At 47.4% G+C, this 24,294-nt stretch overlaps 1 protein-coding gene across 3 annotated transcripts; it reads left to right on the forward strand.

Annotated features, from left to right (window-relative positions):
• On the forward strand, nt 1–23,401 carry LOC118510171 (death-associated inhibitor of apoptosis 1-like). 3 transcript variants are annotated; one of them, XM_036051688.1, is made up of 2 exons: nt 1–201; nt 20,139–23,401. In XM_036051688.1, the coding sequence occupies exon 2, from the start codon at nt 20,340–20,342 to the stop codon at nt 21,918–21,920; it is 1,581 nt and encodes a 526-aa protein (XP_035907581.1). In that variant the 5' UTR covers nt 1–201; nt 20,139–20,339; the 3' UTR covers nt 21,921–23,401. The 3 variants fall into 3 exon arrangements, with proteins under 3 accessions (XP_035907581.1, XP_035907579.1, XP_035907580.1); XM_036051686.1 differs by lacking the exon at nt 1–201 and adding an exon at nt 14,218–14,322; XM_036051687.1 differs by lacking the exon at nt 1–201 and adding an exon at nt 15,316–16,923.
• The last annotated feature ends 893 nt before the right edge of the window (nt 23,402–24,294 follow it).

Genomic DNA, 24,294 nt, shown 5'->3' on the forward strand with positions numbered 1-24,294 from the left:
CGTCAGATATTCGTACGATTTTGCTAGCTATTTACAACGTGTGTACGAAGTGCAATTGGTGGTGAAAATCGTGCTAAATCCGATCGTTTTTGCTCAACGTAGTGTATATTTTGGTTATTTACAATGGAAACAATTGTGAAACGTTGCATACTTGGAGGTTTCGAACAGAGTTGCTGATTATTTGAACTACTCTTTCTCAAGGTAAGTGAGAAATTGGCTGTTTGCGGGAGGAAAAGCTTCGGGCGATTTAGGGAAAAAGAGGAAAACCTTGCTAATTGTGAAAGACTTTAGTTGTTTTGTGCCTAACAGGCATACGAGTTATGTTGCGTCGTTATGTGCAGAGCATTACACGCACTCATCACTTCTTTTACGATAGTTCCTCAAGCACAGCTAGTTCTCTAGGCCTTTGTTCTGAGAATTGACTGATATGGTTATGTGATCGTCCTACAAGATAACATAGAAATAAGAGAATGCAGTTCTCTCACCCTTTCCACCCACCCACGGGCAGGGGAGTAGAGGGCAACCACAATAACGAGTGGGTTGATGTTGTCATCAACATCGCTCTCTGTGTTGGTCATTGCAATTTTGTTACAAAAGTCTAGAATAAATCGTCGCATATCTTAGCCAATTGCTGCTGCACGTAGCTTCACTGGTGGAAAATGGATGATCGAAGCGTCTGCTACTTCCTGGAATTAAGCATGAGCAACCAACACAGCACACATGACCACACACGATCTGTTTTCGCATACCAGCTCGCGTCTTGTGTGTGTGTGCGCGCTTGTGTGAGTGGCAGATTTTATTTGTGCGCTGATGACGTATCGTTTAAGGTCGTTTGAACTTAGCCAGCCAAACCGGTTCTGCTACGAGCCGTTGTAAAAATGTGTGTAACGTAGTAAAACCGCCAGGATGGCGTACTAATTGCAATTTTTTTTTTATTACCATGGAGAATATACTATTCAATCGGCACATCTGGGGAAAGGCATTAACGTAAACGATTTTACCGTAATCACTTATGTTCCGATATTAAGTTGTACCAATCCTAATCGTGTAAGGAAAGGTTTATGCCATGGTCGGGAGCGTCACTGTTTACTACTACCAGGGAAAGTTCGATTTCTACCGTTTTGTGTGAACTTTCTCTTCTCTACCTTAATACGAATGAAAGGAACAAACAGTGAACTGCAGATTACTATGGTTTACAATCGCAATCCTTAGTTAAGTTTCAGCTCCCTTTGAAAAAGTTGTTAATTATTTAGCAAATTTTAGGTAACATCACCATCGGGGGAATTCATTCCATCAACGTGTCAAACATCGGATCCATGGAAACAGAAGGTTGAAAAACGATCGGAGTAGTCTATACGGCGGCCGGTAGGTTTTGTCTGGCAACCTACGCGCGCGCACAGCGGTTCGTCTGTCGCCCATGACAACATTTCGCGGCTCACTTCAATGTTAATTTGCTGCTGCCCGCAATAGCCAACTTGTTCGCCTCCTTTTGGCGTACAACCCTTGAGTCATACTCGCGACTCAAGCTCGCGATACCACTACCCGGATTGTGTGGCGATTGTAATGGCGAAAAAGGTTGCACCCCGTAGGCGCGCTCGCGCACACACTGCCAAAGTACACGAGGCGAAAGGAGTTATACACAGTCGACCGAAGATGGCTTATGCTTTTGCAACGGGAGATGGATCACGGCGTTGTTTGGTTTTTCTTTATACCCCCGCTCGATCGTACAGTCTCCCGCTGCCGGTTTCCATTCGGAGCCCTTAAAAGCGAAAAAGGGCGAAATGCGCGAAGCCCACCAAATGCAACCGTGGGCTGTGTGAAAAGAGGGCAAACACATTGACCGAAAAGAATCGTCATACCGAACGGGGAGCAAGTCCGGGGACCAGACAGAGGGTGCTTTTGCAAACGAGACGGGTTCGAACGTTCTCACGGTCTCGATTTCGTGCACCGTGTTGGTTCCTCTGCTATGCACAGCCCAGCATCCATCTCATGCTGCTCGTGTTGTTGCTGCCGGGACGGCCAAAACGTAAGCCGGAGAGTAGCATAAGCAACATAAGCGCACCGCTCTCCATTTTGCTCCAGATCCTCCTGGGTTCCAAGCTCGCGACGGCTCCGATCCTTCACTTCGTTAATGTCGGCGGGAGGGTTTTTATTTCGCGGCTTCTTGTATGTAGCTGCTGCTGCTTTTTTGGCTTCTTTCATTTGCTCTCCGGTGGAATTTCTGGCGTACAGCGAGCCTTGTGTGGTGCGGTGCACCACGATCGTTCTCCTTCCTGGTGGTGGTGGGGCTCGCCCAACCACGAGCTAACTGATTGCATAAAAGGTCAGATGTGGTCTGCAGTAAAGAGAAAGCAATGCAATATATTCTTCACAGTTTATTATTCATTCAAGTTATTAAACTCGAAGCCGTTGGATCAATTGTTGGTAAAAACAGTCTAATGAGAACGTTTACTGTTAGATCTTTCAGCTGTTTTGATACGAAACAGTGCAATCCGGTCGTATAATTGGTGATTATTGTTTATCCATCCCCGAACCAACCGCAATCGGCGTACCAATTCATCGCACAAGATGGTGAGGATCATGTTTTTCCTGGCCGAAAGCTGCTATCTGCTGCAGTGTGTGGTCCTGCACGAAACGGGCGCATCGTTTCTACTTGCCGACTGTTATTATTTCTCCGACTGAAATTGGCTTTTCTTGCCTTTCCCGCAAGCACCGCAGCAGGATCCTCGTTTGGCGTTCGATTACCATTTTCTGGTGGTCCCAGCATCATCATCTGCCGTACCTTTTGCTGCGCTGTCACGTCGGCGGTGTATGCCCGCGGAGGAGGGCTACAAAACATCCGTTGGTCGTATCTCCCTCGGGGTTCGACGGAGTCTTGTAACCCTTTTCAAAATGTGGAGCTCTACCGACAGGCGCGACAGCAGGCAAGCAACCGGAGCAGCAATAATCGAAGGCTCCTCTGGCCTCTCTCTCTTACACGCTCTTAGGGGCAGGCTTTGTTCGCGCCAGGCTTAAGGAGACAGATGACTCGGAAAGGGATTGCCCTAACGATGCGAACCGTGCTTTGTGCAATGATTCCTTGTGGGTGTGGGTTATAGGCGCGCATACACGAACCATTTCGCCCACCAGCGTCTGGGAAGAATTGGTGGCATCGATTTTACTATCTTGGTGAGCTATCTTCGCACGCTCCGGTACTGTGGTACTGTGTTATTTACGCTCCTAGGGAATTCCCAATTAGTTGCATTGATTTTTTTATCAATGTAACCGTCAACAAGTTCTGAATCATTGCAATTCTCTACGATTCATGGGAACAATGCAATAAACAGATATTTTTTTAAACTTAATTCTACTTTTTCACACAATTTAGTTGACGATGCTGATCAAATAGCTGAAGATCACCCATTTTCCACATCCTTATTCAGCCTTCGCTCGCCAGATGGCCCTGTGATACATTCCCCTTGTTTATTCCTTGTTTGTTTCTTTTAATGATATGTTTTCCTATAAATGTAACAAACACTTTGATTTCGTTACATTCGCATTTCAACGAGCTATACCTGTGCATCATCTTCTTAATTAGTTACATTCTGTGTGTTAAGTGCTTTTTAGCTTTTTAGCGATACTTCTCACACGGAATGCACGCTCCGGACAGTAATTGCGGTGCTATTCGCAAACGGTGTGCAACAAGAGGAAGGTAATGCGGCGCCGGGGGGCCAGGCCAGGTCATCTGGGTGCTGTTCGTGTTCTCGCTGATCAACAGTTCCCTCTGCGTGTATGAACGAACGAGTCTGCCATTATGGCCACTAAGCCAAAGGGTGCGGGTGAACGCGAGACAAGGCGAGATCCGCACGCAACAGCGCGTTTCATTGATTCTCGCGGTGTTCGTGTCGTGCTGTGTGAATGGAGAAGAGCGCAGCATTTGGTGTTGCTGGTAGTAGTAGTGATGGTTGTGTGTTGTGTGTGGCACACACCAGTCCCCTCACAAACATTGTGTTTTTTCGGGAATGGCCCGTACAATACAGCACACACATCGCTGCACCCAATCGTGACAACGCGTGGCGCATTCCATTGGCCGTTTTTTCTCCTTCTCTTTTAATTTTCCTCACCCTTAGAACCGTCTGTCCCTGCTGTTTGGAAAAAGCCCCCACCTCATCTCCCGCCACCTCTGTGATGTTGTGGCGGTTCGTTCGAACAACAGTCCGCAGGAATGTGATAATTGCGCCAGGCAATCAAAATATGACGTGATGATGGTTCTGTTTGCTGGTGTGGTAGTATTTGTACGCACCGCGCTGTGTTTACCAACAGAACAAAACGGTGCTGGAATGATGGTTTAATGATTGAGGTCGTGTAAAAATGCTCCACAATCAATGGCGTTGTTTTGTTCGCGAGCTAATACGAAGCACACGCACTTGAGGCCGCAGTCGTGTGTGTTTTTGGGCTGACTTGGAATATGTTGATTTGCTCCGAATTGCATAAATGCAGGCGCCTTCGCGAATGTGAGCAAAACGGTCGGGTTTCGGAGCTCGCTTTGCTTCTCACATTGTACCACTTTGTGTGTTTACTACAACAAAAAAGCGCCACAACGTACGAACCAAAACGCACGTAAAGAACTGCGCCATCAGTCTCTGTATGGCGCGTAAATACATCATCACGTTTCTCAAACCAAAGGAGGCGGTGGGTGATCTCATCGGGCGGGTTTTCGCCCGTCAACAATTTCATTTTGCCCGTGTTGCTGTTTGAGGTGATGATCATTGGCGCTTTTGTGCCCGCTTTTGCTCTTCCCTCCGATCCAAAGGGATTCACACACAGAGAATGGATGGACTGGTGGGCCAAAAAGTGGCTCATCTTTTTTGTTCCCAACCCGTTCGATGGAAATGTTTTTCCTTTCTCCCGTCACACAAATGCCGATCGTATTTTGATCGTTAATATTTATTTATGCATGCAATTGTACTGGATTGCAATTTATCAATTGATTTCATCGCTTTCCGCTTTCGTACACTCAGACCAACGATGGCAGAGAGCTCCGTCTCTTAAACACTTGAAAAAAAAGCAAAAACTTAGCAAAACATTCCATTTCTTGGAACAACCCGTTGATCGGGAAGATCGAGGACGGGGGTGAAAATGTGACCTAACTGGAAATCTTGGCCCTGTACACTTCCGCCAAGTGCATGTGCACCGAGCACCACGGTCTCATTCGCTCGGCGTACGAATTGCGATCGCGCGAACTTCGCGCGGCTTTCCCGTTCATCGTATTGGAATAATGGATAAAAAATGAAAAAGTGGTCAACTGAGAAGGAAGTGAATGCGCGCACCGAGGCATTGAATTGCAAAAGGGAAAGAAAAAGGCAAAACACAAATCGAACTGCATTAAATGTCACCTGCATCGAACCGGGTTTCGTTGCGTCCATCGGCAGTGGAAGACGGTTTTAATGTCGGTAAGCTGCTGCCGATGCCCGAATAATCCGTTAGGAAACTTGAATTTCATGTTCGAAAAGCTTTATAGAGCAATAATTTTGCATATTTTTGCATACGTGTCTGGTGGAGTCGGTTATTGACAGACACGAATAGTCTTATAGCTATTTGAGAATTTGAGCCATAAAACGGAGGCAAAGCTTCTTAGCCGTTTAATGGAGCTATTAAATTGCGAACCAGTTAAAATTGCCAGTATAAAAACTAGTATAAATTAATGGCGAACCAGTTCAAGTTTATTTTAATATCCTAAAAGACATAAAAACAGAGCCTTGGAATGTTCGTTCCAGGAAACATTAAATGTATTCTTATCACAGAATGTCTTTTTAATCCTTCCTGAACGTATTCCGCCATAAAAATAATCTCTTCCCCAAGTTGTTCAATTTATTTCGATTCCTTTCCCAAGCAGAACAAGAATGCCTCAGCTGATAAACGTCGACAGGGGAGAATTATCCGGTTAATTACGCCACACTCTTCGATCGAGCTTATTTTACGATCGATCGATGATCTTTCCTCCAGCGGATGCTGTTAGTCAGACGGATAAAGTTGGTGAAGAATTTGTCGGTTTCGGGTGGCCACCGTACGGGTTTTCGAATTCTCAGAACGCTGACCATTTATCGATTACTGCGCCGGAAAACTTCGAAGGGAAAACGAAGCGAAAAAATACTGCAGCAGCACCCTTTAGAAGGAAGAAAAGCGGTACCGCTTCGAAGGGCACAGACATAAACGTGAAAGACGATTCGATTTATCGCAACAACGCTATAGAAATGCTGCTCCTCACGATCGAGATCCGATGATCCATTACCGATCTCAGCACGCCCTTTTCTTAGAGGTGTTTTCTCTTCCAACAAGAACTGCCGAGGCGAACCCTTGCGGGGCTGAACCAAGCTGGAAAGGGATGACGGGGTGGGTGCCTTAATCGCCATCGGTTAAGGTTCAAGTTTTTACGATCGTTTTCGATTCAATACTGCTGATCTTTGTTGATCGATATTTTGACCGGGGTCTATGTTGTCTTTCTTTCCCTTTTTTTTTACTGACCTGGAGTGGTGTTTTTGGTGCGATGAAGATGGTGGCTTACTCTCTTCATTGCCCTTCTCCCGAAGGTGGTGTGGCGGCCGGTTGGCGTTTGATGTGCGCCTCTATCGCGCGCCAGGAGATGAAGATTAATGTCCTTCAATCGATGTTCGATTGTGGAAAGAACCGGGGATTCATTCGTTTCTTTAGTTGCTGATGAAGATTCTCAGTATCTTCCAATGTTAGTACTAAAATTAGTGATGAGAAGACATGTACTGATTTAAAAGCATTGCTCTGTGTCACATTGAAGATGTTCCTAATTTGTTAGTAAAATACGAGTCTCCTGTGTTGTTGTCCGGAATAACATCACGCATAGAAGTTTGGGAGTCCTCACAGTCCTCGGTAAAGGAATTTCCCTCTACCTCTACAGCTGGAGCTTGTTCGTAACCGCAAACCGAAGTCAGAATATGCTGAGGCACGTTTCTCTTATTTCCCCGCTTGTTGACGCACAAACTACTGAACCTCGGGAAGAAGGCGCACCGGTTTCGGGAACTCCCAGAAGCAGCAGAACCTTCGACCGGTCATGCTCGACGCTTCTGGCCGGGCGAAAGCACACGGGAAAGGTAACTGGTTTTTTGGAATGCACTGTGTAAACCCAAGCCCGCCCGCTTGCTGCGCCATCGCCGATCACCGTCTCGCCACCGTGCTTCACCTGAGAAATGCTGGGCATATTTACAGTCTTGTTGTGCGGCGGCTGGATGTGTTGATTCGGTGGGAAAAAACGCATCCACCAGGAGCATACGGCTCCGTCCACCGTCATCCAGCAAGATGCAAGGGCAGTTTGAAGGGAGAGCGAGCTGGTTCCTCGGACGAAGCAACAGATCAAGAAAGCAGATGAGAAAGACGAGAACGTGTGTGCCAGCATCATCAGCGTGAAGTTGTGCGTTGTGTGTACCTGCCGCGATGTTTGATCCTCGTTTACTACTTCTCTCGCCGTACGCATTCTCGTTAGCGATCGTCGAAGAAAACGAGCGAAGACACAGACACAAAAACACACAATTGCAGAGAAGGACCAAGGCAAAAGGGAACCGGTGCGAACATAGGCCGCACAACAGCATCCCATTGCTGCGAACCTCGGGTATGGTTTTTTTTTTAAGAGATCCCTGTTAAGGACACGGCGGAGACACCAAGCAATCACACCCGACGGGGCGAATGGATGGCGGTGGTGGTGATGGCGTATCGGGCCAGACAGGAAGACGAAGGCGCAAAAGGACTCGACGAGAACGTACGAGTGAAGCAGCGACCGGGGCACACATGACGGTGATAAAGTGGCCTCTCCAAAGCGGATGCCGCTGCCGCCACCGCGGCCAAAGCTAAATCCGTCCTTCCTGGAATTCTGTCTGGCGTTCTGGGTGGATTGTGGCCTGCCTGCTTTTCGTTCCTTGCTCGGTTGCGAACGCATCGTATCAAGACGTTGGAATATTTTAAGATATTTTGTTTACTCTTTTCCGGCTCCATTTTGAAGCTGGCTTTTTCCCTCCTCGATCGCATTCCCTCGTTCGATTCGGAGCGTTCACAGCTCTTGTTGGACTTTACCCGCGAGTCGCTCTCAGGCATGCTCGCACAGAAAGCTCAGCGAAGATGATGTGCCTGCTAATGGTCACGTATTCCGCCAGAGGTGGCATAACTTGGAGCTGAGCATGGCAGACACGTGATAGAAATGGAGCTGTAATCGAATGGTAACAGACCACACCTCATAGGAAGGTTTGTTCGATGATCGTGGCGTGTGATTCCACGATAACTAAGCAATTATTTTCTATCAGTCAATTTGATTGCAGAAAGAATCACGCGCTAATGAGTGAACAATATAGACAGTCGTGATAGCAGTTCTTTCACAACTCCATGTAACTTTATCATGATGTCCAACTTTTGCGACTTGAAAAGAATGTAAAACGAGTCTACAATCTTATCAAGCTCCAAAACGCACGACATAGGAACATTGTAAAGAGTGCCAAGAGATATATTTTACAAGGTTGTTTGTCAATTGCACCTTAACGTATTAAATGGTATGCTATATAAGACTTTTTCTTCATACAGCGTTCAATTCTTCGATTGGTTGCAACTCATCCTACGTACGACTTCTTTATGACATCTGAAATAGCCTGCAGACAAATCGAGAAATGAGCGAAGATGTGGCCACCAAATGACTTCGATTCCTTCAGTTCACCGGTGACTATAAAAAGCCCACCCACAACCACAGCACTCACCATAAACGAATACCGAGCCACACATAACGCCTACACGGGGGAAGAAAGCAAAGCCTACGGACGGCGGCCGGCGGACTCGTTCATCAAATCTTCGGACGGTTTATGGGGATGCATAAAAATTTATGATTAGCTCCTCTCCGAAGCACGGCCAATAAGAAAAGTGCCGTGCGTGTGTATGTGTGTGTGCGGTTAGGGTAGAGAGGGCTCTTGAGTGGCTTCGAGAGGGTGGAATGGTGGCTTTGCTGATGTAGCGCCCCGGTCGGGGGCTTAACTTTGAGCGACATCTTTGACCACGAAGATCGATAAGAAAAACGTGAGAGAGGAGCCGTAGGCATGTTTCTGGGTGCTGTTGTTGGTACGATTTGTTTCCCTTTTTATCTTCGAAAAGGAACGTGAAGGTAAATAATCTGCTGCCTACGATCGCGATTGCATTCTGCCCGATTTTGTGCTGCATCTTGTTCAAGATATCGCCCATCCGTTTGGCACCTTTCTCACTCGATATCGTGCCGTGACCTTCCAATCTTTCAGGCTGCTGGATTTCGTTATGCACACGCCCCGGTGTAGTGCTTGGTATGTGCGGGAATTTCCCTGCCAAGGCGCCGCTTTTTTACTGCTGTCGCCTTACCAACTCCTCCCTACCGTCTCGCTATCCTCGCGTGGTCGTCCACCGGTGGGTTTATTTTACGGCTCTTGTGGAAGATTTTATGATTGCCTTTTCCCTTTCTGGACGTTACACAATTTGACGAGCGAAGGCGATAGAGGGAAGAACAAGTAGAAGGAAAAAGGGACGGTGAAGAATGCATTTTACGTTTCTACCAGCGTTTAATATTTCTCATGCCTTGAAAAGTCATGGGAAAAGGGTGGGTATATGAGCGCGAGCGTGTGAAGTGTGAAATTTAGACATTATCGATCGGTTTTCCGCTTCTCATCATCGCCCGTACGCGCGACGCCTCCGAAGGAACTCGGATTTCGGTGATGACGTTGGCGAGGCGAAGGCGAAGAATGATGTTAAACGAACCATTAAGGATCGATTGGAGATGATAGAATATGGGGAGAGAGTTTGCTGAAGGAATATGATATTAGACCATGCACCATTTGACGAGAACTTTCTGCAATAAATCGTAGATTTGTCTTCAACTTTTTTTTGTGGAAACTCTTCAAATGGCTTTTTATTCTTTATTGCATTATAAAAAGAAAAGTCATTTGAATAATTTGCTTTATTGAAAACAATAATTCTTGCAATCCTTGAAGAACTATTATACCCAACAATTGATCTTATTTCGTGGAAAGTTTCTTCGAGGACGGCAATAAAAACAAATCTCCCAAGAATGGTTGGCGGTACCGTTAGCAGCAGAGGCAAAGAAAAACTCTGAAGTTTGTTGCATTATCCGGTTATTCGCTACCCATTCGCATCCTGTTGTACGTGTCGTCCTTCTGGGAAGGATCCTACGGTGCAGGGAGTTCTTATAGATTCCATGTTTTCCGTTCGTTTTCTGTCGAAACTAGAAGTTCTAAATTTCATAAGAAAATTTTAATTTTCCTATTGAAAACAGAAACTTTCAAGGGTTACATAATGTGTAGATCGCATGGAGTTTCAATTGAATTTTACCGCTCACAAGACGACCCAAAAGTTCCAATACACAACCAACTTGGTACTTGGTCTTGGTGAACTACAAGACGGTTGCCGAAGTGCATGCCGAAAACACTTCCAAACAAATTATGAGTCTCATAGGCACTCACACACACACATGATTTGAGCGGCGGTGAGAGGGGATATGCAAAGGAGGCGGGAGACAAGGTTTAATTTATGAATGGTCTCTGGTGCGTTTCCGGTGCTGACAAGTGCAGGGCGCATAGTAGAGGCCTGTTTTCGTTATTCCAGAGATCGAGCGTAAATAGTCCGCGGCGGCAAAGATCTTCATATACTGATCACAATTTGAAGCATAAATACCGTACCATACAGCCCAAGTGGTTGAGATATGGATATCCCAAAACACTTCGTGCTGTTGCTTCCCTGGGTTCGGTGCGTCGATTTTCGCCGGGGTTTTTTGTTATTGCTCCGGTTCATTCATCGATCGGCTTTAAGTGGAGGTCCCCAACGACGACGATGGTGACGATTCTCACGATAGTCATTTTCCTGCTGATCGAAACCATATGGCTGTTTGGTAGTCCTCTGTTGCCCCGGGAAAATTGGCTTTTTCACGCAGCAGCATTCCCACGCCGAGACTTCAAGTGGATATCCTTTCTGTCGTCCTCCTTTTTTTCGGGTTGCGGGAACGTGGTTGGGAAAATGTGAAACCCATGTTTTAATTTCATTCATAGTTCTCGGTACCGGTTAGAAGGAGGAGGAGGATACCCAAAACACACAACGGCATTGTTTTTCATTCATGATCCGCACGCATGTTTGGGTTTTCTATGGTTTTGTGTTTGTTGGAAACCTTATCTGGCTTCCAATAAATTTAGCTTAAACCGTTTTGCCTTCGATTTAAGTTCCAAGTGCATGGCGGTATGGCGGTGTGGATGTCTTCTGGGAGTTGGAATGCACCGAGAAATCCGAGGATACTTCTCCTGTTGATCCGAGACATTTGTTTATTTATGAATTGATAATTTACGCATTAAAATCCATTTGGAAGGAGTTGCCGGGTCGAACGAGTCCAATGGAGGGGGAAAGGATATAAATAGTGCTGCTTGTTTGCTTGCTGCTGGTGTGTGATTCATTCATAAAAAGTAAAGCGAGCGCGCCTTCGAATGCATTTTTTTTTCTGGGGATAAATAGACGGTTTCTAGTTCTCTCGGCGGTACCCAAATTTCGTTCTGCTGATGAATGAAGTTTGTTTGGAATATGGAATTTCCTTTGATTCTTTGATTCTTTTTTTTTCTCATCATAAGCGTCAACCACATCATCAGAAGGTTCAACAGGGTGGGAATGCTTTGTTTATTATTATGGTGCCATCCAGCGGATGCAACCAGAAACCCTAAATGCTTACAAAACTTCAGGGGGACTCCATGCATTTTTATTTTCACGATCGCGACATTCAACCATCATCCCTACCGAGAGATCGACGGCGAGACTCCAGTAGAGGAGATGATTGACAAAAATTTTCCCATCGATCGCACATATATCGAGCCTCGCATGGCGTCTCGGTGGGAAGAGATGCGCAAGGATGTAATCTGAGCCGTACGCTTGAAAACATCATAAACCACCAACGGCGACGCCAGGGCGAGGGCTTGCTATCGCATGTGTGGCCTAAAAAGGGGATATCTCTTTGCCAGGACAAGACAACAAAAAGCCTACCAATGAACCGGAAAATACCGAATAATTGGGTACGATCGGTCGCAAAGACAAATGATAATGATGATGTGCAATGGAAATCGTGCAAATGCGAATGTGTGCTACCTCATGCCGGAAGTCTGCCAACTGTGCGTCAACACAAACAGTGAATCGTCGCAAGAAGCGAGAGGGTCATAGGAATTACACAAAACCGTTCCCCGAATTTATAAAAGCATGACAAAGAAAGGTGATTGCTTACTTCCGGTGACGAATCTCGACGGTCTTCCATGCTCGACATAAATCATACCGGAAGTGGTTGTTGTTGGTCGGATAGGAACAACATTGCGGCATGCGGGGGATTGTTTTCCTCTTTCCATTTTTGCCGAATTCTAGCGATTACGGATACGAAATTGAGCGAGTAAAAACAACTTTTTTATCTGGAACAAACACAATTTTGATTAGCTGGGTAGGAATGGATGGCTCAGAGTCGGTGGAGGAGGCCTTTATCACGCTTTTATGATTGATGTTTACAGGTTTGCACCTAACCGGACTTGTTTACTGGTTTTTTTGTGAAAACAAATATTTTGCGCTGTGGAAATTTGTTTGTTGCGCACCGGAAAAATGGCGATCTTTTCATGAATTGCCAGGGTAGTTTGCTTTCCCATCAATGAGTTTCCCATACTTTCTTTCCCACCGGTTTGGCCACACAATGGACTTGCTTTTCTCTAGGGAATGTCGAATTGCACGGTAGAACAAAACACTAAAGTAGAGTAAAGCAAGCGCAAAGAATGAGGAAAATACGTGGAAAGCGGATATAGTATTTAAGCGACTTAATCGCGATCGCACGAATGGTTTTGTTGTTGTTGTAAAGGTGCAACCAGAGAGAGAGAGAGAGAGATAGATGGCCAGCTCAATTCGTTGCGGGTTCTTAACGAAACGCAACTTACCCTTGGGAAAAGCAGGATGGGAAGTAGTGTGGTTTTGCAAACCGGTGGTCGCTGGCGAGGGTTTCTCTTGGGAAAAAGCCAGAAAAGCCCTACGGTCGACGTGCGCCTGTGGCAATAATTTGGTCGTAAAAGGGGACTTTCACAGAACAGAGCAGGAAGAAGAAAAAAAAAGTCATGTGAAAATGGACTGCAGTTTTACGAAGACCAAAAACCGGGGTGAAAGAGAAAGAAAGAGAGCGAAACACCATTAAACGGGATCATATAAAATGCGTAAGCGCGAGATCGCGAAAGAAAAAAGCAAAACAACATGAAGGAGAGCAATAAAGAACGAGAAACATCATAAAACGACGGAATCATATTGAAAGAGGAAAATGAAAGACAAAAAAAGTGCAAGCAGAGCTTTAAAAAAAAAAAGGCATGAGAACGAAATGTGAAAGAGCAACAACAAGGTTGAATGAAAGAGTGCGCGAGAAGAATGGTGAAAAAAGTGTAGAATGAACGGGCCTTGGAAACATTCATGTATGCCAGAACCATGAACGGCCGGGCGCAACATAACAGCGCCCGGAAAGCGGAGTATAGAAAGAGAGGGAATGCTTCGTCGGGCATTCTTCCTCTGTTGGCCAGTGTTTGAGGAGTTGTGTTTCGTTGGTGTGTTTTGGTTTCTGTGTTATGCTCTCGTACAAATTTGGTATTTCTCATGTTGCCCTGGTTCGTGTTTTCTTCCTTTCTGCTTCCTTTATGTTTTCCCTCCTCTTTTTTCCTTTATGCTATGCCCGTATGTTGTATTCGCTTTATCTCTCGCTTTACTGCTCTCTATCGCATTGTGTTTAGCACTTTTATGCGCTTGTGCTGTCGGCTTGTGTTTTTTTCTCTCTCTCTTTTTCTCTCACATCTCACACACCCGTTTTAGGGCTTAATTTCAAAAGAATTCCATTCTCGATCTTCCTCTTTTACTGTTGGGTGGTGTGTGGTCGGAGTTCCGCCCGACTCTCCCACCACCGCCACCACGATCTTCAGCTGTAAGATCGATCGTCCACCTTGTGTCCTTTTTCTTCGGCCGGCGATGGCAAGCGAGAGGCATGATCGCGTTTTTTTTTCTCCGTCGGCCCATTGAATGGTGCTGTGGTTGAGCGCCGTCCGGGCCAGGAGGCGACCCACCAACCAACCCACCCACGAGAAAATCCGGCCTCCGGCCAACGCGTATATACTGCGTGTGCGATGCTACAACATTCCATTTCGACTCGATGTATGTGAACGCTGGTGTGTTAGCAGTTGTTTTTATAACCTCACGCTGTTTAGTAGTTTAAAGTGTATTGCAGTTTCTCGAATCGATTTTGTGTTTTGTAACGGCAAAAAGGTATGGAAAAAGGATTTTTTTTATTTTAAACTTTAAACTTCAAGATATCGATTTTTAACTGTTTTTAAGAAGTAAAAGATTTTTTTCTTAAAATATAATGCAAAAACTACTAGTTCTATAATTTGCAATAAGCAATAAGAGTAGTTATGTGTAAATAATTTTCTTAAATTCTCACTGCCCATAGAAAATTTAATATTTTAGCCAACTTTGTGACTTTCGGGAGGAACAACAACCCCAACATTCTCGCACACACTTGCTTATTGACAGTTAGCATAATCGATTATGGGAAGGTCAATCCTTTCCTTCGCTTTGAAGCGAATGCACTCTCAACTGCATTCGATGCATTCTTATTGGAAATTAAAGAAAAAAATAGAAGTTCTGCCGCGTCGTTCAGCTCTGGCCGGAGCACGCACACTCACACAAACACACACAGGGGATGCATTCTTCGGTGTAAACATACCAAACCGTAAAGCTGTGTTGCGTGTGTATGGGTTGTGTGCATTAGAAAAGAATGTGCTGTGTGTTAGCAATAGACGCTAAACAACTGGGCAGCATTTCAATGTGTGTGCGTGTGTTGGTGCTGGTACGATGGCCGTGATGTAGAATGAGTTCATTCATACCTCCCAACGTTGTACTGTCTGTTTCTCGGTGGCAGAAATACCAAAGATTGAGAGAGGCGCCTGCTGCCTCCTCCTCATGCATCTCCTCGCGTTCATCTCCACCGAATAAAAGGGCCTGGAATCTGTACACCAATTTTTATGCTTCTTAAAGCGAATGGATTTGTAAGAACTGCTGGTAATCTCGTCTATCACTAACATTTAGCAACATATTTGCTCGGATTGTCACACGCGTGTGTGTATGTGTGTGTTATCAGGTCGTCTAAAGATAAGATTACAGCTATCGGTTTTGCTCGACGGATAATGGTTGGGGCCTTGTAAGGTTCGTTGCTAGCACAGCCAGTAGAGGAGATCAGGTTCGGCCTTTGGTGTGCCAAGTTGTTGGCACGAGTCCCAGCAGTGGCAGGGTAGTGTTGGTAGGCGAGAGCTGACTGTGTGCTTGGAGCCAGTAGCTGCTCTGGCTGGTTGCAGTTGGCATGTGAGGAGGCTGCGCATGACCGTAAAAAGCAATCAGTAGTTGCAGCGTTGTGCAACTCTCGCCCTGTATAGTGCAGTTGTATGTGCGAGTGGGGTTTTTGCTGCAATACAGTTGCAAGACTTTTCCTGCAACCAGTTTTAGCTAAAGCAGATGTCTGAGTTTCTCCAATGCCCTTGTTCCGCACAAACGCTGTGATCATGATCACGAGTCACAGAAGAATACTGTCTACACTGGCTCTGTATAGGAAAAAGGGAAACAAACGCAACGAGCGTTTTTCCGTGGAAAATCCCTTTCTGAATGTGTGTAGATTTTCCTCGCTAACACCACTACTACTACGATGAATTTCCACCTCAATGCGCAGCTGTGAAATCTGTTTACATTCAAGCATACACACGCACACACACACCCTTCAGCTAAACAAACACAGTCAGCGTTCGTGTGCGTGTGCGTATCAACGTGCATATAAACGCATCTGTGTTATGATGCAGGAGCGACTGCGATAGAACCGCCCGTGAGAGCAAGCGAGAGACAAAGACGACGACCCTTGGAAAAAAGGTTGAAGGGCCGCATTCCAAACGCACCGAGACGCTGGTTCGCTGTGCCCGATCGATCGCCCCAGCCGTTAGTACGGAGTCGAACGTACTTCGGAAAGGTCGTTTCCATCTGCTGACGACACAACACCATAATCTCCCCCCCCCCCCTGTTCTATATACAGCTGAGGCTAGAGGGGCTGATTTAAACACATTGCCCTTTCCCGCTATCGCTTTGCAGAGTGCGTATTGGTGTGTATCAAAAGTTTGCTCTAGCGGACCAGCTTTAACTTTAATGCCTAATAAGTGCTTAACTTTGGCGCTTGTATATGTGTGAACAACAGCACCAGTGGCAAGACGGAAACAGAAAGCGGAAGTAAAACACAAGCCCTTCGATCGTCGGTTTCACTTAGGAAGAAAAAAACTAGGTGTCAGTACGGCGTGTGTGTGTGTGCGTGAAGCGTGAATTTTATGCTCAAGGGATAGTTCCGCCAAGTCAGTCCCCTTTAGTGCTTCGGTGTCCAAATATTGCAAAGAAAGTGCGCAAAACTACCCGGCAAAGAGCGAGGGGACCGAAAAAAGGAAAAAAAGTGTAGAGGGACGATTCCCCTGTGCAACTGTGAAACTGCGTAGTAAGAAGCCGAAAGCCAGAGCGCAGAGTAGGCAGAACGGTTCGGCTATCTGAAGGCCAACCAATTTTCGAGTGTTGCGTCTGGACGACCGACCAGACTGCTACTACTAAGTCGTTGCTCAGTGAGGGCCATCTTATTGGAGGCTTGTGATATTTTGATAAGGAACAAGTGGACGGCGCGATACGATTCTTGGTGATAAAGCGAAAACGAAGGAACTTACCCCATAGTATTTCACGTACCAAAGGATTAATCTATATACACATAGACAAGCTGTTATTTATTGGAGCTATACATACATACACAACCTCAACATACATACCCGTAGTCTCCGGACTTTTCCAAAGGTAAGCATTTGCATCTGACTTGCGACGAGTGTACCCACGATTGCTCTACTTGGAATTGAATTGCAAACAATAGAATCCCGAATCCTCTGTGCCGCTGTGTCTTTTACGCAACGATGCACACAACAAACTCCAAACTCTACATGCATAATTCTTCTTCGCCTCTTATGCTAAGTGCTGCTGGGCTGGGCTGCCTGCTACCGTGTACCCAGCAGCGTGTAACGTACCGAAAATGTATTCGATCGACGTTTTCTCGTGTAGGGTTGCACCGACTTGATGGCAGCGAATGCAAATGGCTGACTGCGTTCTGTCGGTCGTCATTGTTGTTTGGCCGGGTTTTCCTTCGCACATCCGCCGGAAGCGGGCACCATTTACATATGACGGACCATCTCTCTTTCGTTTCTTTTTCGAAGGGCCTTTTTTGTTGTTGTTGTTGATTTTCGTGTGTGTGGGGTGCGTGTCTGAAGGGTGAAGATACAGGGTAGAGGGCTGGGTCCATCACCCTTGTGGGCCTCTACCGGAAGCTACTGGGACGCATGAGCGAACGACGAACGAAGAGTCGTGAAGAAGGGGGTGAGGGGAGGGGAAGATTAGGAAGAAGTGTGGGCATGGGAACAGAACACATCTGATGCCGAAAATGTCTGTCCTCTTCCGGCCTTGCAACTGGGAATGTGGATGATGATGGGTGAGCGCATGCACCCGGCGATGAAGGTTCAGGGAAGAAACGGCCTGCATAATAATAATGAAAAAAATGTATTTTCGGCTGGGGTGTATTTTAGGGGACTTCGTTACGGGAGAAGCGCTGTAAGAGAAAAGAGAAAGTACTTCTTGTATTTCCATTCCTACCACCAAACATGGCGGTGTATATTAATTTTATTGGGAATGGAAGTCTATTGAATTTTCCCTAGTCTGTGTGTGGGTTTCTCCAGCAATTAACGTCATTTACGATAAGAAAACGCAATAAAACAATGGTTTAAGATTCAATGTCGTCAGTAACCAAAGACCTTGCCTTATCTTGGCAAGGTCCTTTGATAATCACTGTGACTTGTAGTAAATGCAATTCGTTCTTGCTCGATGTCTAATACTTCATCCGCTACGCCAAACACGCCTATTACTAGCATGGGAACGAACTCATTTTGGTCCGTTCGCCACGGAAAACAGTTACACCACAATCTCCTCCTCCCTTCAACATCTGCTGCACCGTTGTCGAAAGCATATTGGAAAGCATCGCAAACGCGGGAGCGCACAATCTGCACGGAATGCTGTGCCCAGAACTGGACTGTTTGTACTTACCTTCGACGAGAGCGAGAAAGGCGAAGCAAAATATTAAGCCGATCATGCTCGTAAAGCAAGCCTCCCCAACCCCCTACCCCTCCCCGAGATCCATCTCACCAGGCGCCGGCTTCCCGATCGCTCTTACGGCGTGTGCTCTGATTTTCGCTTTGTTTTATTACCCTGCGCCTCGGTTGTGGAAGGGTTGGAAGCTCCGGCTGCTGTGTGTTGTGCCCGAGCGCAGCGCGAGATCTGTGGGAATGGAATGCGGACTTCGACCGGTCACGACAAACTTTTTTCTCGCGCGCGCTGACTGACGACGCTAACCGCTGAGCGTGGTAGAAGGCTTGGTCGTGGTAGTCGTAGGGGGCTCACAGGCTCGTAGAGAAAGAATGGCGCTGTTTCGATGGCGCCCAGGAGGTGGAAAGGTCGCCGTAACATTGTGGAGAGGCGCACAGGCTTGCTGTGCTTTTTAATGTGGCATGGAGTCCGGCATTAGGCACGCGAATTGTAAAACGAAGGTGTGTAACCCACCCGGGGAACCGTGGTCTGAGGGTGTTGTCGCGAATTCTATTCTCCCAAAAAGTGCTTCAACGCGTGTGCCGGAGGTATATGCTGCCACTAAATTCTACAAGATCTTTTTCCATGCTGAAAATCCCTGAATTCAGCTGTCCCTGGAACAGCAGGCTCATTTTTCATCGGTGGCCCCGAGGGGTCCGGGATCGGGCAGATGCGATCGAGCCCAAGAAGAGAGATGGTTGGATGAACTTCAACAAGCAAATAGCAATCAGCACCACCACCACCACCGTTTATGATCGGTGGCCGTGTGCCACAGGACCATCTGCCCTCATTTATCCAGCACCGAAACGTGTGTTCCACGGCAGAATCGACAGCAGCTGCTGTCAACGCCAGCATAAGGCTTTTCGCTCGCGTGTTGGTGTGGGTTCTTGTTGTTGTCCTGTACACACGGCCCGAAAAACCAATTCCCCGATGTTGTGGAGGATAGAAGGGTGGAAGTGGCGAGGGCGAGAAACAAAAACGGCAGGTTGTGTATGCTGCATCGCCGCCGTGATCCGTGATCCTTTTCGGAAACTTTCATCCTGCAGCTGCCACTTTCGGGAATATGGAGGAACAGTTTTTTGTGGAATAGACGAGACAGGAGACTGGGAGGGAGAAGGACGGGGAAGGGCCCGCTGAGTAGTTTCTTTCAATGGATATAGTGAGGATACAAAGAGGACCCAGGACCACCACACCATCCACGACCGGAAAATACCCGAATGGAACAAAAGTCTCGCCTTTTTTTAGGGTTGCCAGTCCGGGCAATTCAGACAGCCAGCAGGCGGCCAGAGGGCACGTGTTGTTGGGAGCAGGACATTTGTTTCATTATAGCTTTTTCCCCTTATTTGGAAAGAGGATTATCACTTCCATCATCAGCTGCTGTTGCGCACTCACTCGGCTCGGGTCCTTTCTAGTGAGCGCGTGCACCTTCTGCGAAGGATTAGATTCGATCCGGACTTGGATGATGCATGCATGCCATATGGGTCGAGGTCTGACTGCTGTTTTCTAGGGCACTTGCAGCAAGAAGGTTACAGTGTCACCACCAATGAGGGACAAAGCTCCCATGACCGAGTGACGTACGTTACGATACGATACGATACGAGTAGGGTTGCATGATGCGTCGAAACAATCATTTATTGTAAAGGGACACAATCTCCCCGCATGGTTATCCCATGAGTCATCCGCTTGATAAGCAGCACTAGACGTCGCACTTCCGGTTGCATCGATCTAATTTGCACGTGACTGATTGTATGACGAGGTTCGTCATCGTCACTGGCGCCTGAGTCGGATTCGTAGAAATACAGATGCCTCCTAGCCGAACCCGAGCCAACAAATTCTAAACAAATATTTCTTTTCTTCTTCTCCTTCCTATCTTATCGCACCACCAGATTGTTTTCCTGCAGTTAGCTATAAATCTGTGTGAGAATAAACGTTACTCCAAGTTGCTTCAATCTACGAACCACTATTGCTCTGTTCTGTCCGTGGCGTTCGCGTACAGAGTGTTGCACACATTGACGACTGCACTGCTGCCAACGATTGCTACAGGACGACCATTCCTTGTCACCATCGCTACGAAAGCGCGGTATTTCATGGACCACCAGTACGATAAGGGTAGCTTGCTGCTTTGTCTGGCCATCTTTGTGCACAAGCTAACGATCGTGTTCCACTGGACGCAAAACTACCTGAAGGTTTTAGCGCTTGCTCGCGTCCAGCAGCGCACGGCGGGCGGAGAAGTGGTTAGCAGCAGCGGATCGGCCGCACCTTCCTCTACCCCGAAAGCGCCCGGCGACGCCGACGACGACATGCGTGAGATGGCCCATGCACTATCATTGCCCGCGCCCATCGATCTACCGGACAACAAGCAGAAGGATGACGATCTTGCGTGCATGTCACCCGAATACTTTCACATCGAGGAGAACCGGTTACGTACGTTCGGCCGCTGGCCTGTTGCATTCATCAGCCCGAACGTGCTCGCCCGCTACGGGTTCTTCTTCGTCGGCACGGACGATACGGTCAAGTGCTATTTCTGCCGGGTGGAGATTGGCCTGTGGGAGCCACAGGACGACGTGATACAGGAGCATCTGCGCTGGTCACCGTTCTGTCCGCTGCTGAAGAAGCGTCCCACGAACAACGTCCCGCTGAACGCGAACTACCTCGACGCGGTGCCGGAACCGAGCTACGACACGTGTGGCATTAGCGTGCGGCAACACTCGTACGCGGAAAACGTTAACGATCGGGCGCGGCCCGATCTGGACCGGATGAGCGGAGATTCGTGGAGTGGAGCGAGTGACATTAGTCTGAGCAGTAGCGGCAGCAGCAGCCACAACGGTGGCGATGCCGAACCAATGTCTGGGGTGAGCGGTTTGAGCAGTGGCGGTGGTGGTGGTGGTGGTGGTGGTGGTGGACTGCAGCAGGACCGTGCCTCGATGACGGCGGCCGAATGGAACAACGGGGTGCTGATGGGCGAGCACAGCCTAATGCGCCGACCGGAATACCCGAACTATGCAATCGAAGCCGATCGGCTGAAGACGTACGAGGATTGGCCGACGTCCCTAAAGCAAAAGCCACAGCAGCTGAGCGATGCCGGCTTTTTCTACACCGGCAAGAGCGATCGGGTGAAGTGCTTCAGTTGCGGCGGCGGCCTCAAGGATTGGGAACAGGACGATGAGCCGTGGGAGCAGCATGCAATCTGGTACAGCAACTGTCACTACCTGCAGCTGATGAAGGGCCGCGAGTTTATTGAAAAGTGTAACGAGCTGAAGGAAGCGGCCGCCTCGGCAACCAGCGGCACCTCGTCGTCGATGTCGTCGGCCTCGTCGCAACCGTCCACGTCCGGCATCAGTTCGGCTTCGTCGTCGGTCATGAGCACCTCGCCCGCCTCGTCTAGCGGATTCAGCTCACCGACGCCGGCGGCGGACGAGGAGCGCACGCTGCGCTGCACCGATCACTATTCGTCCGGCAGCGATGAGGGTGGTGAGGATGATGCGGGCCACAACCGGAAGGTACCGTCGGACGGCAAGATCTGCAAGATCTGCTTCGTCAACGAGTACAACACCGCGTTCATGCCGTGCGGGCATGTGGTGGCGTGCGCCAAGTGCGCCTCGTCCGTTAACAAGTGTCCGCTGTGTCAGCAACCGTTCATCAACGTGCTACGGCTGTACCTGTCGTAAGAGGAGCCTTATTGCAGCGAGCGCAACCGATTGCAACCAGCGATCGCTGGTGCGATCATCCTGGTCCAGGAAGAGGGAGAATCAATCACTCTATGTCCTTTCAAGTTTCCCCACCGTCGTTACCTGGGCTGTGCCTCGAAGGGGTGTGTATGTGGGTGGGCGAATGATGGCCGCGGATCGTTTTGCGTTAGGTTTAGACGATCGATCGAATTTTCGCCTAACTGCTTTGTCGCAACATGGAGGCATTTAGGCCAATAAACAATATCACCCTTCTTTTACACGGTGCCGGGTGCAAGGGCGCACAAGAATCTGCAGACTGTGACACATTTTTTTGTTTGACGCAGAACTAGGCAGCCATCGCCTCAAGAGAGAATGGATCGGCGGGTGTGACATGTGTGTTAAAGGGAAAATAAAATTTTCCCCATTTATACAGTAAGGATGCAAACGAAGCTCAGTGCGAGAGTATCAGAGAGAGAGATAAAGAGAGAGAGAGAGAGAGTAGAAATCAGCGGAGACACTGAGCATATGAAGCAATTTTTGTTTCTAGATGTTTGTGTACACGTGCATCTCACGGCTTATGGTGGGCCACCCCCGGTGTGTAAGCTACAAACCCACGTTCCGGTATATTACCCCCAGGAGTAATCTGTACAGATAGCAAGTAACCTGTGAATGTTGACGTATATTTTGAATCGGAAGTATCAACTAGACTAGTAGTAAGGACGAACTTCACTGTTCAATGGTTCGAACGCACCGGGCTGCCATCGAAGCGCTTTGGCGACGACTCCCTTTTCGAGAACGCTTTCCTTCTCGGAGCTTGTTTACACAGAACAGCCTCTTTTGTGTTAAGGACAACCTCTGTTTGGGGACATTTTCGTGGGTCTGTTGTGCCCGGTAACGAGTGGCAACGCTCGGTGCGTTTATTCCTCTGCCTGAAACAAGCCACTTAGGAGCAAAACATAATTTCGCACAGATAAACACACTAGTTTGCATGTATTTCAATTTAGACGGTAAGACACTCAGCTATCGAGCTCCGTGAACTAATAAGGTCTTGAATTGCTTTAAAGCCTGTGGCTTAGCTGTAAGTGCGAGGCCGTTGGGTTTTAACGAAGAGCCATTTATATGAAAAACGAAACGAAACAAATAACGCAAGTGACAAATGAAAACCCCGTAAAAACGTTGCACCACCCAATCAAACCAACCGTCGTCGTCTGCTGTTGCTAGGAAACGCTACATATCGTTACAACATTGACGTCATTAACTCATCACTATAGCCACCAAACGATCTCTCCACGAGGAAACAGAAACCCTTCAACCGTACGTGTGTGTGTGTATGATGAAGTACCTAAAAGAAAATGATCTTAACATAACATGTTATACAAGGCATATTAGGCGTAATAATTCTAGTGTGGATATAGTGTTTAAGAAGCTACTGTCATGATAATAACGTAACAATAAATGGTAAGCGTAATGTTGAATCTATACACTGCCGTGTTTTGCCTGGCGTTTTCATTTCGCGACTGATCATGCTGATGATGATGATGATGACGATACCCGAACCGTGGTTTACCGATGCCTGATGAGACGACCACATTAAGGTTGCTATTTTAATCCCACCAGCCAACAAGATCGTGCGTGTGCGCGCGGGGGGATATGACAGGGATGCGCCAGACTACACGCGGGGGTCTCTGTCTGGGTGAGTTTATTTTCGGTTCATAAATATCGCCACCATTAGGCCAAACACGGGGGATCAAGGCGCACTCGCGCCACTCCGGGTTTTTTTTTGTTGTTGCTTTGATTTAGGTGTTTTGCAACTGTGCAATATTCGTCCATTAACCGGGGCGACTGACACACCAGTGTCTGGATTCGCAGACGAATTCTAACAAAACCAGAGGCTGTCTGGAAGCGTTGGAAACTATTTAAAGCCTTTGCTATATTTAACAGACACCATCAAGTGAGTTGGTGCGGCGAGTCGGCGGAAGATTTCCGCAATACACCAACTGTACTTGAAAAGTAAGAGGGACACATCAAACGCGAGCGATCTGTTGTCGTTGGTTATTTCATATGACATGCGCGAGGCTCTCGAGTGCACACAATTGGTCGATAGGACCATATACCGCTGAGTGGAACTATCTACGATTTCGAGAGAATACTGTACCAAGCTAAGCTTCACATCCGGTGCCCTATTCTTTTGCTGGGACCACGTGAATCACAGTGACGCTGAGATATTGTGTTTGTAAGCACTGTTTTCAAAGGGGTTTAACCCCGCCCGGTTCGATTGGATCGCTTACAACCAAGTACGAGGCTTACAATCTGTTCTGTGATCTGGAACCCGCGAGGCTTAACATTTGTTGTTTGTTGTAGATAAGAGAGCTAC

The sequence above is a fragment of the Anopheles stephensi genome, chromosome 3 (assembly GCF_013141755.1).
Source record: "Anopheles stephensi strain Indian chromosome 3, UCI_ANSTEP_V1.0, whole genome shotgun sequence".
In the NCBI taxonomy this organism is placed as follows: domain Eukaryota; kingdom Metazoa; phylum Arthropoda; class Insecta; order Diptera; family Culicidae; genus Anopheles; species Anopheles stephensi.